This window comes from Stegodyphus dumicola, chromosome 9 (genome assembly GCF_044657685.1).
Source record: "Stegodyphus dumicola isolate Sdum_Otavi_A_Nest chromosome 9, ASM4465768v1".
Lineage (NCBI taxonomy): Eukaryota > Metazoa > Arthropoda > Arachnida > Araneae > Eresidae > Stegodyphus > Stegodyphus dumicola.
Window position 1 is genome coordinate 153,750,585 of NC_140776.1, and position 20,554 is coordinate 153,771,138.

Here is a 20,554-nt window from a genome sequence, read left to right on the forward strand (position 1 = left end):
ACGGTATAATGCAAAGACCTCTAAAAATAAACCTTCTGCCTCTTTAAAATGCATAACTGTTTTGATTACCTAAGAGTTTTAATTAAATGATCATAAAAAAAAAAAAAAAAACGTATGAAACTGTTTAAGACTGAAACTTTCAAAAGCTTATCTTTATCAATGCTTGCTATAACTATGTGTTTTTGCTTTTTGTTTGTACAATCTTTGGGTGTTTGAAGCAGGAGGCACGAAAAATATGCAATGCCCTTGCCAGGACTCGAACCCTGGTTCTCTCGAATACACGTTAAATAGGCTGCCAATTACACCACGAAGGCATGCGGAAAGGAGGAAGAAGAAATCTTATATACTCCCCCTTTTAAGGGTCTTCTAATCCTCAATCGCCATAAGTTTTATGTCTTTTATTTTTTTTAGTATGGCAGTATAAAGAATTTATTTTTAGAAGAAAAAGAATCTTAATTATTCAAATGGCATAAGTTGAAAAATGTAGTTCATGTGAAATATGCAAGAATTAGCTAAAAGACATAGAGGAAAAACAGAAGTTATTGTTAACTAACACACACACTAAGAAAAAAAAAATAAAATAAGAACTGTTAAGTTTAGAAAGCCAAATGCGCCAGAAATCACCTCTATTATACATGATTGGTTGTTACTTTGACTCGGCATTTAAACTTCGTTTAATATCGGATTTATTTTCACTTCACAAACACACATAGATTAACGAGGTTTAGTTATTTAGGTTTTAATATAATGATCAAATAGTCCGTAAATCGTAATGAGGAATAACATTCATTGCATTCTGTAACGTAAATTAAATGCTGCGTAACTAGAATGGTAATAAGTTTTCCCGATAGCTACATCCCCCTCCCCTAAAAAAAAAAAAAAAAAAAGGGATGCCAGATCCATAGATCAAATAAAATTGCAAAACAAATGATTAAATAATATAGTTCGACCGTCTCAAGCGCAACCCTGGTTGGCATTCTGCCAAAACACATAGACTCGTCCGAAAGGGGCGGTATTACTTCCTGCGACGTAAAAGGTCTTTTCTTCTCCGGAAAGAGCTATGCTGGAAGGAAAGAGTCCCCATCCTTCCACGCTATTTTGAGAATAATTCGGTCCAAATGGCGCATGCGTGTTTGCGCTCATGGTTGCGGATGAGGCGGTCGAACTATACCAAACGGCCAATACTGAACTTAATAGGAATGGCAGAAGTTGTGTTCATGTAAACAGAGCATTTTACGAGAAAAAGGCCAAACTAGATTCTGAAAGCTTCAAAGCATCAGATAGTTAGTTGTCTGGATGCTAAAACCTTCAAAGCATCTGATAGTTTGTAGGATTTATATTTATTTTAAATAACATTTATTTTAAGTTTAAACTATCTTTCCTGTCAAGCCTTACTTTCCCCTGGAACTGCCAATGCCAGAATATGTAAATTTTAGTAGAACGCGCAAGGATTCAAATTATCAGCGGAAGTATTCTGATTTAAATAGAAGGAAACGAGTTCGGTGTGTGATCTTCTTACTTCACGAGCGCGGAGGTAGTTAGCGAGAAATTGAAGAACCCCGCGTTTCGGCCTATGTGCTTGGCGGGAAGTAGTGTTGAATTAGCAGCGGTATTGTAAAACGCGGTGAGTTAGTCATTTTAGAGAGCCTCGTAGTTAGAGTCTTATCTTTAGTTTCTTTTCAGGTTATTATTTTTATTTGACTGCCGAGTTGGCACAGTCTGTGAGCGTCAAGAGCACGCAATTGTAATTTTTACGTTGAATAAAAAGGGACTTAAACCCTTCACAAGACTCTGTGTTTTATACAGTTTTCACAGTCACCTCTTGGTTGCGTGCAAGTTGGAGGCGCGCAACGTTACAAGTTAGTTGTCTGGATTCTTAAATCTTCAAAGCATCAGATAGTTAGTTGTCTGGATGCTAAAAGCTTCAAAGCATCAGACAGTTAGTTGTCTGGATGCTAAAAGCTTCAAAGCATCAGATAATTAGTTGTCTGGATGCTAAAGGCTTCAAAGCATCAGATAGTTAGTTGTCTGGATGCTAAAAGCTTCAAAGCATCAGATAGTTAGTTGTCTGGATGCTAAAAGCTTCAAAGCATCAGATAATTAGTTGTCTGGGGAGATCTGTGACTGTGGCTGACATGAAGTTAATATGCTTATTTGACATATTGAGAAAAGTACTTTTTAACGACAGAATTCAAAGTAAACCTTTTTAATACAAAGTAACTCTTTTACCTGAAATAGAAGAAAAATTGTTTGTACTATATTACTGATTTGACACACACACACTTATATATATATACCAAAATCCACGTGACGGTTCGAGATTCTTTTGAAAAAAAAATAACTGGTAGGAACAATAAGTCCTTTGTTTTTTTCTATTCATTTCTATTTTTTAAACTCGGTTATTTCTTTAAACTCTAGCCGTGGATTACTTAATTTTAATTCTAGTAATTTGAAAACATTTCATTACATTTAATTGCTTTTAGCGTTCCATTTAATCGCTAGTTATTTTTAGTGTTTTGGAATAATTTTGCGTTTTTGCCGTAATTGTTTATTGTCCGGTACACTAAATTGTCGTTGTCAGTTACCAAGGTCATAATTAATATTTTATTACTATAATGAATTTGAGAATTCTGAAAAGCGTAGGGAGTATGTTTTGATTTTTAAAATCATCCTTAATTAGAATAGGATTTCAGAATAGCTTATGGCAATCAAGACTGAGTGAAACGTTTCATGAAGCTTCTAGTTAAACGGAAAGACTTTTAAATAGTTACCCCCTGATGATGTGTATAAAAGATGTTTCAATTTGTTACAGCAGTTACCTTTTTAGGGCATTTCTCCTAATATTTATAGTTATATTTTTATTTTGATATTTTTTAGTCCAAGACTCTTTTTCACCCACTTTTATTTTTCAATTAAATTCGTAATATGCTGTAACCAAATTTTAAATTCATTTAAAATAATTTTAAAAATGATATATTGATGAGTAGTTATCTAATTTCTTAACTTACATTGTTAACTTAATCAAAGTTGCTTTAGTCCTTGATTTTTAGTTTAAGAGATAAGATAACTGAATCACAAAGCTGTCTTTAATAAAAATAAAACTGCAAATGAATACTAAATAAGGTATTAAACTGAATATCTCAAGTAATATTTTACAAATAGCTAACCCCATTCATGTCTTTTCTGCTCTTAATTCATGCTATAAATAAAAAAAGTAAAAAACATTAAAATACAAAAACAGCAAAGATATTGTTTCCTAAATCTTAATTCTTATTCAAATTTCTGTCTATGGCTTAAACTTTACACACTTAAAGTAAGATAAAAATGAACGAAAGTTCTAGAATTTTCTGTGGGAACAAATGGTCATTAATTCCCACGCCATGTTTAGTAAACAGAATGCATGAATTATATACTAATGAAATGTATTAATTTTAGTATATTGTAATAAGCAATCTACACTACACCATGGGCTGAAAATATCTATAAGTTTCGTTTCTATTGCAGTGTGTGTTTGTGTGGTTAAAAACGAAACGTTTTTTGTCAAGAATAATTAAATAGTATTAAGAAATATTATAATAACATTTCTGAAGAAGTGCTTCTCACCTTAGGAGAGAGTGGTTTGATTAGAACGTATTTTCTGCTTTCTAGAGCTGGACTGAGAACTACAAAACTCATCTTGCCGAAAATGTAAGGTGAACTGAAATCCACAGACATCAGTCTTCTATAGCTGACTGATAGAGTGGCTATACTGAAAATCACGTGCTGAAAATTGAAAAAAACGTATTCATAATTTCGTATAGTTTTCATATAATTTTATTCTGCATAATAAACCTTTTTCTCATGTTTCAAGAGTTAATGAAAAAATATGTAATATACATAAAGCATAAATTATTATAATTAATAATAATTAAGCACAGTTATTATGCGCATTAAAACTATTTCACATGATCTTGTTACGCACTTCCATAGGCTAAATAATTATAATAAATAATCTGATGTGTGCACCACATGACTTCCTTGTACGGAATATTAAATTATACGCATGTTTTCTTGCATTTCATTTAAACTTATTGGACTGAATTAAATCTAGTTCGCCGACAGCGCATAAACCACAATAGAATAAATACACTCTTTAAAATTCACTGTATTTGTTTACCATAGCAACACTTTGACCCTAGGTTCACTTAACAGCGTTACATTTCATTCATTTTTTAACTCAGAATGCACAAAATTTATATTATCTTAAGAATTATCTAATCGTTGCCACATGTTCTATTCAAATACTATAATAAATCTAGAGCGATGTATAAAAGAAATTAAGCAAAGAACAACAACAAAAAAGAAAGAGTTTTTCACAGACGATTCAGTATTCTCATTCAATTAATTCAGATCTCACTTCGTGACAAGGCAAAAATACATAAAAACTCAAAATGTCTGTATTGAAAATATGAAGTAAATCTTAAACACTTATTTCCCCGAATAAATTCCAGAATGGATTAAGCATGATTTAATTGGCAATAATAAATGAAGGCGTTATCTTTGTTGTTGCGAAGCTAAGTTTCTCTAGATTGGCAACGAATCCACTAGTCTGCTGTTTCAAATGTAAACAATCAACGGACGCCATAAAAAAACGCTTAGCGGCACTTAAACAACTGTGAAATTGTTGATAATTCTAAAAATATTGCATATAGATTTACAAAAGGCATAAAAATCTTAACCGGAAGATAAGAACTACATAATTCAATCATTTTTAAGGCAAAAAAGGCACAATTTACAAACATATAAGAATAAAGAAACTGAGATCACTGAGCCGGGTAACAGAGTGGATATATATATAAATATATTTATATACGTTTGGTGCGGTCGATTACAATCAAAATACGAGGTGCACATCTACATGTTATAGTAGTCCTATATACAAAATTTCAACGTTCTGAGGCTACTCGTTTTTGAATTATGCGAGATACGTACGTACGCACGTACGTACATACGTTCATACAGACGCCACAAAAAATTCTCTTCAGAATTAATTTTAAAGTAGTTTTATAATTTTTTTGAAGGAAATGAGTCTTTTATTCTGTCCTTACGTACAAATATCACGCAAAAACATCGTTAAATTGCATTCGATAGCGGTCAAAATGGATATTTTCGTTGAAATATGCTGCCTGAAGCTTTTCGCGATTACAATACTTCCTTTTTACTTCGTACAAGGAAGCAAAAAGCCCTTGAGTCCTGCATTATGTTTCTTAGAAAACTTATAAACGTAGTTTTTAGTTTGATGATTTGTTAAAAACCACATTGGGAGTATATGTTAATTTTCCTTAAAGATATGTCCCATCAGTTTAGTATCATGCGGAGTAATCTTTCGAGTATTACTGTTGTAATATTCCATAAGGAAGGGTAATTTCCCAGTTCGTTTCAAACTTAAAAAATCATCAGCTGAAAATCATTCTGATATTGTTTCAAATGTAACTCTTCATTTTCTAATTTCATACAATCGTGCGTGCAGTAAAATGATATTGAGCTTGTGTTTATATGGCTTACAATTTGACACCATCAGATTCAAATCACTTCACAGAAATTTATGCATTCTCAGTGCACTCCATTTAAAAGGAAATAAATCCTCTTAAAATAACTTCAAAGAGTGATGTCACAGTATTTTTAACTTAAAGATCTCCGTTAGGAAGCTGCTTTCATGACAGCGCATATGTGGAATACAGATATGCCATTATAATTGCTATCATCATTTCACACTCTGATACTTGTTCGGAACTCCTGAACGTTCATAAATCCTTTATTCTTGTTATTCAGGGCTAGCGACTCTACCGCGGGCACCTGTTAACTGCCAAAGGCATTTCGCTTGAACAGTGTCTTAAGATAGTACAATAGCAAATATTTCTTTAACTTGAGCATAATCGCTTGCTAAATTGAAATTACGTAACATAATTACCGGTTTTCATATGTCAGCTACAGTACTGTGTGTAAAAAAAATTAAACAATTTTCATATTACAGAAAAGATTATAATACTGCACAAAAGCTGCAGTATTTGTAACGGGATAGTTAGCAATGAAAACAATAGCGGCAAAAAGTATTGTCGATGTTGAAACTCGACGTTAAAACTTTTGGCCAAACGATTAACATTACATAATCCGTGCACGCTCGTTGCATCGAGACAGAACTTTCATGGAATTAGTAATGGAGGATGCAATGAAAGATGTAATCCGTAACTTCTGTGTGCTATGTATAACTAGTTAGGAATGTGTGTAGGACAGTGGTGCCCAACCTTTGGCTTATTGCGAGCATATTTCAAAAAAATCAACATTTGAGATGAAATAATAGTATTGGTTGAACTTTATGGACATCAGAGAAGTGGAGTTCAAAATTGTTTTCCAGTGCATTTAGGTTTGCCGAGTATTTTTCTGTTTCAATTGCCTTGTGGTTATTAATATGGCTTAATAAATTCTGAAAATGGGTGAAATTTTTTCTTTCATCTGATTTATCCACAAATTTAACTTTATCTGAAAAGAAGTTACAGTCCCAGTCAATTGAAAAAGGGTTTTTTCTCTTTTCCCTGAAGATCTTCGTTCAGTTTGTTCAGTTTAGCTGTTATATCCGTTAGAAAATAGAGGTCGGATAACCAATTATTTTCGTCCAGTTCTTTATAGCTTTCGTTTCCGGATTCCCAAAACTGCTTTATTGGCGTAAGAAGTTCTACAAATGGTTGAAGTACTTTTCCCTGCTGAGCCATCTAACATCGGAATGAAGTAATAAGATTCCATGTTCGCTATCAAGTTCTTCAGTCAGCAAACAATTATTTTATAACGTCTTGCAAGATATCTCTTATGACTATAAATGCTTACTATATTTTAATAATAACAATTAAATAATATAAATGAATGGTTAATTTTAAAATATGTTTTGCTCATAGTACCTAATCGGGCTAGCGAGCAAATACAAAACGATCGGCGAGCAAACTTGTGGTCGCGAGTACAAGGTTAGGCAGCGCCGGTGTAGGGAATTAAAATATGTTATTATTGTGGATGTGCCCTTTTTTTGCGAGTAACTGAAATTATCTTCAATTAATAAAATATTCCCGGATTTCGGCACCAAATTAGAAGCTGTTTTTTTAACCACGGTATTTTGTACGACTAAGTTTTGAAATTGGAAAGTTTTGTCATTGCGTTATTTTTCGTCTCGGAATTTTTGTGCTGCGGTGTTTTAGAGCAGCAAAGTTTTCTTCTTTTGTTTGTTTCCCTCATTACAGTAATATCTACAAAGATACGCATATCTTTCTCGCATGGTTTTGTGATGCAATTCTTTTCGTCTTTGATAATTTCCTCGAACACCATAGGGGATAACTTTTACTTCACGTATTATTAAGGATTTGTGTAAATTAACTTTAAAATTATATAAAATAAAATGAATGTCTTCTAATTTACGATCTATTGCTTTTAATAATTTATTTGCATGTTTATCTCATGCTAATACATTGATAAGGAAGTTTAAAATTTCTTTACGTAAACAATTTTGAAATTCTGATGAATTTTTGAATGTTACGCTCTTATTAGAATTAAATTCATTCAGCGAGAGGAAAAAAATTCAAAATTTGTAACGCCATCATGATAATAGAAATGGTAATAATAAATAAACAGAAAAAAAATATTACCCCCTGATCTATCAGGCCTACGAATCCAGTCCAGGTGCCATTGGCTAAACGGTTGCCAAACTCATCATCTGTATTATTGACTGGTTCAGTTCTGGATGTAAAATTTAGTAAGTTATAATTTTATAAAAGTCAAACATACATAAAGCAAAAACGATTTGACATATTTTTCTGAAGCAATTTGTTTGAGACTTTTCACATAAATTGCTTAGATAAACTAATAAACATATCATTATAAAATTTAAGGATTATTTTGCGATTTGAAGGTAAATGAATAATGGTTATGAATGGAAAGTAATCAGGAGGAAATTTAAGATGATGCAATGAATTAATCATAGTGCAGTGAATTAATCACAGTGCAGTGAGCATCAGTGAATAAAGCAGTATGCATGTGGTAAGTTGAACTCAAACCAGAAGAACTCAGGAGCACATCAGAGATCGTAACGCAAATTGTTAGTCATGTTTACGAGGAGACATATCTACTGTTATGCTTTGTTCGTTAATGTCTCAAAACAAATTCAGCTATTTGTTAGTATCGGAAGTGGCAAAATGGAACAATTATGGCAACAAGCAACTGTATGCGTGTTTGCACATATACCCTAAATGTTCTAGAGAATCAGAGGTTACCTCTGATCTAAGCGCAGAGTTTACAGTGCCCATTATGATTTATTAGTCCAAAGGGGCTTTGTTCCTGAAGGACTATTGTTTTCGTTTTGCGTCGATTCACCACAAACGGCGAATCACTTTTTAAACTGTTGCCACAAAGTATTATCGCCCTGTGTTATATTTAAAGAAATTAAATAATGAAAAATCTGCATAAATGTATGTATATTTTTCGCATTTTGATAAAACAACGGTACATACAGCCATCGAATTTTGAATGACGTAATCCTCCTAGGAATATGGACATGTGGAAAACCAAATTTGAAATTTGGAATTCGTTTTATTATCGATTTCCTATTTTGCAAAACTTTAACGAATTTTTGAATAACAAACTTAAAGATATAAAGATTTCAAAGCGAGCAATGGCAACGTTGTACAGAAAAAACATTTTTTTTTTATCTCCAGCGCACGAGTCTCTGTATCGGAAATTCTAAAGACATGCTCATTTTAAAACTTTTGCGATATTGCTGTTGAACTGAATTTTATGGTTTAAGTGCGGAAAACGTGACATTTAATAAATAAATGTAACACACAAAATGTTAAGAAAACGCCCTAATTTAAAATCTGAAACATTTCAGATTTCTTTTTAGTTTATATTGGGTATATTATATTGGGTATATTATTTTTTTGGATATTCTAAATTGTACTTCAGTGTCGTCGGTAGATTGGTTTTGCGTCAAGGTACCCGTGAAAGGAATGAGTTACTTGTAAAGGTACTTAAATTATCGTAAAGTCATACAGTTCGTGGTAATTACAGTAATTCTGCAGAAACACTTCTAAGCTGTTCGAACTGGTGTTTTAAATGTCCTTAACTCATTTTTTGATTTCAAATGAGTCGAAATGAGAAACACCAGAATATCGCAAAGAAGAAATTTTACTCAGTCGACAGTCAGATCCAAAATTTGAGCATTAAATCTTAACCGTCATTATGATGTAAATGGTTTAAAATATACATAAAACTGAGTACCTTTTGTACACGTTGCTGTAATGAAAAGGTTTCTAAAACGGGCGAATGTAAGCAATATTTATTCTATTTTCAAATTTTTAGTAAGGAAAACGTTTTAAATACTGACAGAATTTTTAGAATGCACATCAAAACAGAAAACGAGAAAATTTATTTGACAAAATGTGGCAGATCGACTTTCAAAATGACAGAATTGCCACAAATGGAGATTTTAACAAGGAATCCAGAATACGGCTAAGAGACTGAAAGAACAACAATAAATGGAAAATCCAATTCAGTAAGGGAAACTTTATTCATATTTCAAGAATGATTTTTACTTTACTAAAACAACCCATAGTCTTATAACATCAAGCATCAAGACTTAATAATATTGATGACGACTTTCCTCAGCAAACTTCCAGAGAGCAGTTGAATTATGGAATATGTTGCATTATTTCATGAGTTGAATTTTAAAGGAGTTCAGTGAAATTTCACCGAAGGGATAGCTAATTTAAATGCACTGAGGATAGAGACATTTTACAACTCATCTTAAAACCACTACTCAAACCATGGTGTGTTGTTAGATCTTCCATATACAAGCTGTAGTGTCATTAGGTATTTTCAAAGCAAGAGAAGTGAAAAATGTGTAGTACTATCGCTGGGATTCGAACTCCAGACCTCCCGAATTCGCATCGAGTGTGCTTCTAGTTACACCATAATATCATGCGGAAAGGAGGCAGAAAATATACTTAACTCACTCTTTTAAAGGGCGACTGGGGACTAGGAAACACTATCACCAACACCTGGTGATGAAGAATTATCATCGGGCTCCTTTTGAGCCTCTTAAAACTTTTAAATGTCAAGAAACTGAAGAAATTCTCTGTGTTCTTGCCGGGATTCGCAGTGCTTCCAGTTACATCTTGAAGGTAGGCGGAAAGGAGAGAGAACACATCTTGCAAAGTCAAAATACCAAATTTAATTACTGAAGCTTCCTCTAAATTAAATTACAATTCAAGATAATTAAATGTTATGAATTTCTTTCGTTATCAATGCTGTAATTTCTCAGAGGGTGAAAACATCAATTAACACCGAACCGGCGTAATCTGATTGCAGTGACCATGTTGGCAAATGCGAGGAAGGGTTCTCACCAGATTCCATTTATGTATGATACCACAAAACTCTAAAGAGTTTACAGACATGGTAACAGGTTCGCCGACAGATAAATTTTATAAATCAGAGATTATTAATCTGTCAGATCTGCTCAATGCAATGATAACATTCTATATGACAATGTCAGATCTAACAGTACAAGAATTGTTTTCATTAGTGGGCACTTTGCCACTTAGGCTTGGCCACTACTAAGCTCGGAAGTGGTGGGAACTTTATTGTGGTTCAACCTAATAGGTGGGCCCTCGTTACCTCCTATGAAGGAATGGACAACTACAACCATGCCTTCTCCGGGATCCGAACCTGGGTCCTTCCATATCGCAAGAGGCTCTCCTATCCACTATACCGTCTGGGAGGCACACAGAACAAGATGTTTGAAGATAGATTTCACGATGAGCTTATCAATACTTTTCTTGGAAGTAAATACGAAACCATCACGACAGAATAATGTTTTTCCTCCTTCTGGTACAGTAAATAGAATACCGAATGCCGTTTTCTATTTTTGTATTTAAGAGGACATTATACATACTAAGAATTCCATAATTCCACATAACAAGAATTTCATAATTCTACATAAAAAGAATTTCATAATTCTACATAACAAGAATTCCATATTTCGTGCCCACCAGCGGCCGAGCGGTAAAGACGCTGAACACTGGTAGTTCGGTCTGAGGTTCGAATCCCGCGAACGGGCTGGCTGCATGGGTACGAGCCAGTTTCCCTTAGAAAGTCCTCCACGAAAGGCATCCCTCCCTTTAGGCAGATAGCCCTCGTGTGCTTTGCCATAATTAAATACACAAATACACACACCATATTTCGTAAACATTTCGAAATGCAATAATGACATAGAAATTGCATATAAAAGATAATAAAAGAAAAAGCTGGGATGACTCATTGTTACAAAAGCAATTGGGAAGGGTTTTTTTTCTCATCTTATTTTTCATCCTTATTTTGCTACGGTGAAAAATGACAAAAAAAAAAAAAATAATACAACATAGAAGTTTGAATGAAGAAATGATTAGGTGTTTTTTCTCCATATTTCAATGGCAAAAAATATGATAGCCCTTCGATTATATTGCACTATTTTATTGGAGTACTTTTAAAACAATACTAAAAATAAAAAATAAAATTCTCAAAAAAGCAATTAAATTGATATTTAGAATTTCATTTATTACATTTAATTTATTTTAAGGTACATAACATTTTAACTGATAATCAATTATGAGATTGTTAAAACTCATTATCAGTTTTAATTTCATATATTCAATATTAGTTGTAATTTTTTTTAGAATGAAATTTTTAGTAACTAGACGAAGAGTTGTTATATTATACCATATAGAAATATCGATACCGTTTGTGACAAATACCTGAAGTTGAGTTTTGATTTCAGAGTTGAAAGAATTTCGTACTCCATTCCTTCGTAACCTTTTCCATCTTTTGTTCTTGCGTAAAAAGGATGCTCCTGAAAATACAATTATTTCTTTTAAACTCAACAGTAAACGCGAGAAAGAGAAATTATTAGTCTGTACAATTCAAGAAATTTTCGTAATGTTAGATTTGCAGCAGCATTAAAAATCTTAAACCTATTAATTACAATTAAGCAAAAAATTAAAAGTTTAAAATTAGGCAAATATCAATTTTATAATAAAAAAGTTTGATTATATAAAAAAAATTTTGAACGAATTTTGAATATTTTATTCGCTTGGAGAAACAAGGAAACGCGGCTTAAGATTCTTTTGTTTAACACTTAATTATTATAATTTATTGAAATAAATTATAATAATTGAGTTTAATTTTGAAATATGGAGCCATTCTTTAGGAAAAGGCTGTGAATTATTAGAATTTAAAAGAAGCTGCAATATAAACATAGTATGCAAATTTTACACCAATAAAATTCTTCAAATTCTCATCGCATCTCGACTTTGCGTGGTATTAAACGTTTCCAGATAGAATCAAATCTTGCAGAAGCATCAAGATGTTTCACAGAAATGAAAAAATAAAGATTTAAAAATGCTTAAAGTAATTTAGTAATTTATTCGAAACACTTAAGTACCAACTTCTTAGAACTGCGACTAGAATCTGGGATGAACAGCTCAATATCTGAGGATTCATCACAGCGCAGATATTGCCAAGTAGTTTTCTGAAGCAAGTTTAACATTTTTTATTAGAACTTAAACCCACATCTGTAGTTTGCATATCACTAAGTTATTAGGCTTTTTCTTGCTGCGATTTATGCATAAATGTTACCTTCGGTAAAACTTATATCGCTGAGTATTGCAGGTTTAGTCTCATTTGCCCGAACACGTAACATCATAAAAAATAATAATAATAATAATAAAAAAAGTCAAAAAAGAAAAGCATATTGATATTTTTACAGAACTTACATCTAGAAAAGAAACTTTAAGTAATCTATTTCTAAAATCGTCAATTCTTTTGTCTGGTGAGTGTACTACATGTAGGCCTTGTGATGATGTCCATTCACCAAGTCTGTTGGTGAGGGCACAGTGTCCATCATGTTTCATCGAAGGACCGATGATGGAAAGTCTCACTTCTTTAGATTTCTAAAATAACAGAAAGGTGCTTCAGCAAGTATTGTTTGAATTCAAGAAAATATAAAGTAAAATTGCAAGACTTCAGATAACAGAAATGTTGCCATTAAATAACACAAATAATAAAGAAAGCTAAAAATTGAAAAATATAAAACTCGTTGATTTCATTAATTTCACGTGTTCAAGCTGAGCCGCCGTTACCATAGGTCTACTAGTTTAAGAATATGTCCCACAGAAATTAATGGTCTTAAACATGGCTGTTTGGACATTTTTTTGACGATTTTGGCTTGGTGTTAAAAAAAAAAAATTCCAAGCTCAAGATGTTTTTCCTGCAACTATATTTTTGAAAGTATAAATCATTGCCCGATACTTGACAGTTTTGTTTTCATGCAAAAGGGCACTTTTAAAGAAGCAGTGGATTGAAGGCTATGTTTGTGTTCTTTTCGAAGAAAATTATTCGTATCTAGTTATCAAAAAACGAATGCCGTGAGATTTTTCGTTAAGGTTACGATAGGTAATGCTGTCAAAGGCAAAAAACCTCAAAATTTATCTTCAAGTGGAAAATTTGTTCAAATACTTGGGAAAAGAATAGTTCGAATGAATACAAAAATAGAATCTTTCAAATGTAGCAAACGTAAGATCTTTAATTTAAAAGAAAAATCCGCCAAGTCAAAGGATAGTTGCAAAATCATTGAAATGCTCAGTGTCAATTGTAAAAAAAGTGATTAATATTGATTTGAATCTTAAAAAGGCGAAAAACGTTACATATATATGTAATAATAGAATTCCATTGTCAAGAATACACTTAAAATTCTAACTGTATGTTCTTTTCATTTTTAATGGCGACGTTCTCTTATTTGAAAGTACGTGGAATTAAATCCACAGCCCCGTAGTCAAGTTGTTTTTCCCGCTTTTCCTACACGTACAGTTTTAGAATGTTCTGGAGATATTTAAAGCGAACTGGATTGGCTGACGAGGCTGACGTCATTTCTTGGATGCAGTAAACTTCATACAAAAAGTTATTTGTAATTCTTTTCATTTACTCCGGATATCTGATTTTTGTAACTGCTGTATCTCCTGAATAATAATAAATGGATCCTGTTTTTTTAAACTTATCGTCTGATTATTTAAGCCACGACTACAGCTGATACATCACATGTATATACACACACACTAGTTATTTTATAGAAAAACTTGTTTTATATCTCTATATAAAACAATTTTTTTTATAAAATAACAAGAAATATTTATAGAAAAACTTGCTTTCAATTTCAATGAATTTTAGTTCATTCAATATACAGTATATATATATATATATATATATAAATATGTATATATATATATATACACATATATTATATACACACATATATATTATATACTATACGTGTTTGTGTATATATATCGCATTTCCTCTGTATTTTCCCTCTCGTTTTTGAACTCTAGATTCTGAAAATTTTAAAAATAATCGCATAATTTTCCCTCTCCTATTTTGCCTCTCAGTGTTAGTTTATTGGTAAATTCTATTCCCTTGATTATTGTTATTTTTATTCAATATTCAGGTTGTATTTGTATTAGCCTTTTATCGATTTTATTTTCTTTTAAACCTACACCGGTGTGCAAAAATTAAGGACGAGACGGTTTCTTCAATATAACTTTGTACAACAGCTTTTCAAATAAACACATTTAATACCGTAAGATCCCCACTACGTAAGGACATGAGTAATGTAAGCAACACTTACTAAAAGAGAAATCAGAGGGATAAAAAGAAGCTTTATTGAAAAAGTAGCATGGAGCGCAATGCGATTGAAGGCCGAAACATCCCTATGATGGGTGTCCAGAAAGAAACATCCGGTTTTTAATAGGGGATATGATCTCCCCTGACTACTAGGCAGGTTTCACAGCGTCTGCGCATGCTGAGAATGAGGGTGTCAATGAGTAGTTGAGGCATTGCTGCCCATTCGCCTTGCAGCGCCAATCGAAGCTCCGGAATCGTTACTGGTGGTAAGGTACGAGCTGCCAAGCGTCTGCCTAGAAAATCTCATACATGCTCGATGGGATTGAGATCCGGAGATCGTGCCAGCCAATCCATACGTTCAATATCCTCACTCTCTAAGAGCTGTTCGGCAGCTACTGTGCGATGACATCGTGCATTGTCGTCCATGAAAAGGAACTGCGGACCCATAGCGCCTCTAACAAGACGCACATATGGAAGAAGAATCTCGTTACAATAACGGGTCCCGTTGACTGAACCTGCGTCGAAGATGTGAAGGTCTGTACGACCACCAAGCATGATGCCTCCCCAAACGAGAACACCGCCACCTTCATACCTGTCCCTTTCAATGATGTTCGAGGGATGATTGCGGCTTCCCCGCTCTCTCCAGATGAGTATGCGATGAGAATCGATGCGATAACTCAAAAGGAATGTCCGTGGAGTGCCGACGCGTGACTATTCGCGCAATCCTGTTCCATCGAATAATTTTGCGGTTGAAACGTGATCAATTTTTTTTTCGTATTATCGCGCTGTCTGGTTACACACTTATAAGCTCTTCTTTTTTCCTTTTACATTCATATGATTTTTACACACGTCGCACGTGGTGACCCATTGCTGGTCCAGCACATCTTGAAGTCGAACAGTTACTTATATTCTGCTTGCGCGTTTATTTTATTCACAAATTCCACACACTTGCGCGTATATTATATTATTCACAAATCAAACTTTTACTTTAAGTACTGGATTTCTTCATTCTGCTTCTTTCTCGGCAAAATTAGACAGGAACAAATGGCGACTGCTGAGTGTGTGTGACCCGAAGGCCCACACACTCGCTAAACTCGACGTCAGGCAGCAAGAGGGCAAAAACGAAAAAGAGAGAGAGACAAACCAGTCCTTCCAGTATTTATACCTTTCGACGCACGTGCTCGCGCGTGATAACGATACAAGAATCGATGTAGTCACATTGTTCTCACAAGACTGAATCTGCTCTCATCTGTAAAGAGTACTCGGGCCCATTCATTGTTTCTCCAAATCCGGTGTTCCCGGCACCACAGAGAACGCCTTTTCCGATGGGCAGGCGTTAGAGGTACACACCGTACAGGGGGTCGTGCAAACAGATCACCACCGTGCAGACTTCTGGCCACGGTAAAAAGCGATATCGGTCGTCCAGTCGCCTGTGTCGTGTGTCTAGCGATTTCTCCCGCTGTCTGCTGCCTGTTTCTTCTGGCCTGTAAGGCAATATACCGGTCATCTGCGGGTGTGGTCCCTCGCGCATGACCACTACTAAACCCCCGGATAGCTGTTCCTGTAGTTTGAAATTGTCATTGAAATTGAAAACAAGTCGTGAAACGATGCTGTGAGCAATTCCGAACTCTGCAGCCACACTTGTCACACTGCGGCCTTCCTCCAACTTCCCAATGATTCGACCTCGGGTAAAAGCATCCAGATGTCGTCTAACTGATTGATTATTCGCCATTTCTCGCTGAGGCAGCAACTCGGTATGATTTTAACTGCTATACGGCGTGCAATCTCTTTGCCAGAAATACTGATCTTACACCGACAACATACTTTATACTACTCAGGCGCTCCCCCATTACGTCTACCTGCATATCTGCGCATGCGCTACCGTACATCACCTTACTTAATCTCCTGATTGGTCTTTCTGTCCGCTCTGCCTCTTTGTTCAGCTGATATGCTAATTTTTCGACTTCGTCCTTAATTTTTGCACACCAGTGTATTATTTTAAACGCATTTTGTGCAGATTTTTCGTTAAGCTGCACAGATGCGGCAGTTTTTCTCACACTAAAAAACTTTCGATACATGTAATTTGAACTTATTTCTGTTATTTAGGTTCTAGCTCGTCGTAACTTTATCAACTGTTGATGTATTCGATCTTACGAAATGCGGGTCGTTTTTACACCTCGTTTCCTTTTCTGTCTATCTTGGCAACTGCGGTGAAGGCGGTTAACATTTGAGGTGGCCCAAGGGCTTTACAAGGTAACTGAGGCGGACGCGTCACACTCTGTTCATTGTTCGTCAGTTTATTATAATCAATTAGATTCTTTCTTTAGGATCGAGAATCACACTGAGCAGTGTAATACGAATTTTCAAAACCATGGAAAACGAGAGAGCGGAATTTAAATTAAAAATTCTAAAATTCGTTTATGCTAATGATGTCCAACATGCCAATAGATAATTGGGTGTCAGCCTACTTCGATCTACTTCGATTCGATATTGGAGAAAACAAAAAGATCTGCCGGAGAAGATATTTTTTGTAATCAGCTTAAAATATTCTAGTGAAGTAAAACTAGTTTCTTTTTAATAGTTTTAGCTAATTGTACAATCAGATTCCATCTTCATTAATTAATATAAAAAGAGAGTTAATTGTATTTAAATATCAAAATGATAAATATAAAAACTGATATAGAAAGCAATTATATAACATTTGAGAATTAAATAAAAAAAGCATAAATTTGAATTTGCAAGAAAATTAGTTTTATTATGTCATTTATAAAATCGAAAATCCTTTAGGATTTTTTCAGTTAGTTAATAAAAACGATTATCCAAAACATAGCTTTCGAGACCGTAGTAAGTAATGGAAGGACATAAATAATAGCTCATCGTTTTGAGGAAGAAGAAAATACATCTATTCTAATTCTTAGCATACCAAATTTTCTCTCTGCATGACATAAAGAGATCTCCAGCACATCGTGGAAGCACTGAAATGCAGGAGTTCATCCATTTTCACATCCTCGAAATCAAGGAATATCCATCGAAAGAAACAGGGCATTGGCAGTGTTTCCTTAATTTTGTAGGCCTGTGGAATTATCATTAATTACTATACCAGTACATGTAAAAATTTAAACTACTAAACAATTATATATAATGCTATATTAAGTTTTAAACTCTTTTCTGAAAATATCTGCATGATCTTTAAAAGCGGACTGTTCTTAGAATTACAAAGAGTATACATTTATAAAACGTAACCTGCCTACATTGTATCAGCACATTCAGAGCGACATTATGAAGCGCATTCTTAGTTACACCTCTGGATGGAAGGAATGATGTTCATTTCCAACTAAGGTGTGTTCTTATTTAATAACACGGTTTGTTTTACAATCTCCGTAAAATTACGTACTGGTAAGAAGTGGAGATGTCGATGAGCAAAATCGTTAGCTAGGATTCTGTGTCTAATAAATTTCTCCAGTACCTTCATATGGAATCTACTAAATGCTACTTTTCGTCATCTTGCTATACCCGGGAGCGATGTTGATTCTCCTACATTAAAGAAATGAACTGCTAAGCAATATCTTGGTAGGTTTAAATATCTAAGGTCATCTCAGAAAACAGAGCCAGAAGATTCATTATCTTCACATGTCATATCAGGCAATGTTTGTTTCAAAATGCAGAGGAGACGACGCGATAAACAGAATCAAATTTTCAAAGCGCTATGTTCTATAATTTTGGAGATATCTATTTTCAGAAAACCATAGGTGGTTTTTAAAAGACACCTGATTTTAAACGGAAGTCCTGCAACGGATGATATTTTTATGAAACATTAGTCGTAGCGTGATACACAATACGGCAACGTTCAACGTCTGCTCCACATAGAAAGATTTATCAAGTCCTTTTCTATTTCTGAAGTATTTATGCTCTTTAATTTCAAACTGGTTTATCAACTTATCACACATATTGGAGTAACAGAAGAATCGAAAACTCCTGCAAACAAAATAGGCGTAAAATTCTATTTCATTTGTAAGCAAAACTTAATTATTTATTCCGAAGTCAGGAGGTAAAGTGTCACTGTGGTGGTTATTGAAAATTGCTGGTGAGTCAATGTACATGTATGTGACCTTAAACAAGACTTTCATCCTCATAAGAATTATTTTTAGGTGAAATAGAAGCACGCAAAATTCGCCCACTTGGAAATCCTGTTCTGTGTTCATGACAAGAAACGAGAAATGTTACGCTCTAGAATATCGTTCAGTGTGGGGTTTCAATGAATGAATATCTTGGGGTTTCAATGAATATCTTGCTGTCTGTCTTTTTACGAAAGCTGCCATACAGTTAAAGATACATGTATTAATCTACTATACGTGATTCTTCATAAACTTAAAATTGTTAATTTCGACACAAATAACTTAATGGAATGAAGACGTATTTTGTTAAAATGCATGGAGATCCCGAGATTCTGAATGCATTGATTTAGCGTTTCCAAATCTTGTTTACTAACTTGTAGAGTTCTTCACTTTGTAAATGCTAAGTTGCTGTTGAACGTGAAGAACCTTAAGAACTAGTAAGCGAATAATCGCTTGAGTTCGTGCAACAAGAAACAACAAGATGGAAGGGTAAATAACCCTTTATTATTCAGATAAGATTTAACAGCATTTTGGAGTGTACAATAAAAGCCGACACTTGGGCTTGAACTTAAGAGGCTAAGAAGTAAACTATAAGTAATCTAAACTACGAGATGTAGCCGAAGCTATCAAGATTCTAACCGAGTTGGCCCTTAACGCTAATTGACTGCGAAGCTATCAAGGGACTGAGTACGGCCGAGCGTATTAACAGTTTTGAGAGTGAGTAGCCAAAAGGCGGACGCGCGCTAATCAGAAACTCTGATTCTCTCTAACTCAGCAAGCAGAACTTCGCGGTTAAATACCGCTCTTCCTCATTATGTATTCAGACGTGATTCCAAACTTACGTTCTGACCGGAAGTAGTAAGTTAAGAATTTTACAGGAAAGGAACTTAAAATTTAACTGTTAATAAAATTAACATAATTCTTACAAACTTTTGTTCTTATTTAAAGCTGAGCATTTTTTATCAAAGCATTCTGTGCTTTATTCCCAGAAAGAACTTTAATTTCCTCTATTATCATGTGCCATAGCCATTTTGTGTAAAGTAGTGATTCGGGAACGCTAACTGCGCACCACTTGGCCCCCATTCTACTCTTAGATAAAGTAAGGGTTACATTACGAGTGCATTTGAGGAATGGAAGGATTTAAAATCAGTCGATGGCAAAGGAAGATGGATAATAGATCCCCGGAATATTTTGCACTTGCATAATTAGATAAATTTTTAAAGCTACATTCCAGACCATATTTTTCTAATGAACTTCATTTTTTCATAATCTAATTCCAGTATTATTCATAGCAAATTATAATTTCTACACGGTTAAGACATATAAGCTTCACTGCTTTCCGTTAAAACTGCAATAGCAGAAAAGGAGAAAAGACAGTTTCTTATCATACAAAGATAAAGTCATTAAAATTTCAGGTACGTCGGACAAGCAGGAAGGGAGGTATTTTGGGATTCTAAGCAAATTCAGTGCCATAATTCATTTGTTGCAGTCTTTGTGATACTGGTCACGACAGTTTTAACGATACTGCAGGGGGTATTTTAATTTTCTAATAGTTATTTTAATTTTGAAACCCTTTCCTTTAAATGCTTATCTTCCACCTCCAACTCCCTACCAGAATGAGTTCTTAGTACTGCGTTTTATGTAAATGAAGTAGAACCAGTATTTAATGGGAAGTTCAGTCATTTCCGCGGAAGAGCTCAGAAGTTCTCAGCAGA

The 20,554-nt window shown here is 34.1% G+C and overlaps 1 protein-coding gene across 3 annotated transcripts in view; it reads right to left on the reverse strand.

Moving 5' to 3' along the window:
* LOC118184878 (glutamate receptor ionotropic, kainate glr-3-like) overlaps positions 1-20,554 on the reverse strand; it is a 180,096-nt gene that overhangs the window by 12,784 nt on the left and 146,758 nt on the right. For all 3 annotated transcript variants that reach the window (XM_085824257.1, XM_085824256.1, XM_085824255.1), the window contains 5 exons: positions 17,648-17,797; positions 12,822-12,998; positions 11,805-11,899; positions 7,668-7,758; positions 3,604-3,762 (listed from right to left, as the gene is read on the reverse strand). In XM_085824257.1, coding sequence (XP_085680383.1) covers positions 3,604-3,762; positions 7,668-7,758; positions 11,805-11,899; positions 12,822-12,998; positions 17,648-17,770 — 645 coding nt within the window. In that variant the 5' untranslated portion in view covers positions 17,771-17,797. The remainder of the gene's footprint in view (positions 1-3,603; positions 3,763-7,667; positions 7,759-11,804; positions 11,900-12,821; positions 12,999-17,647; positions 17,798-20,554) is intronic.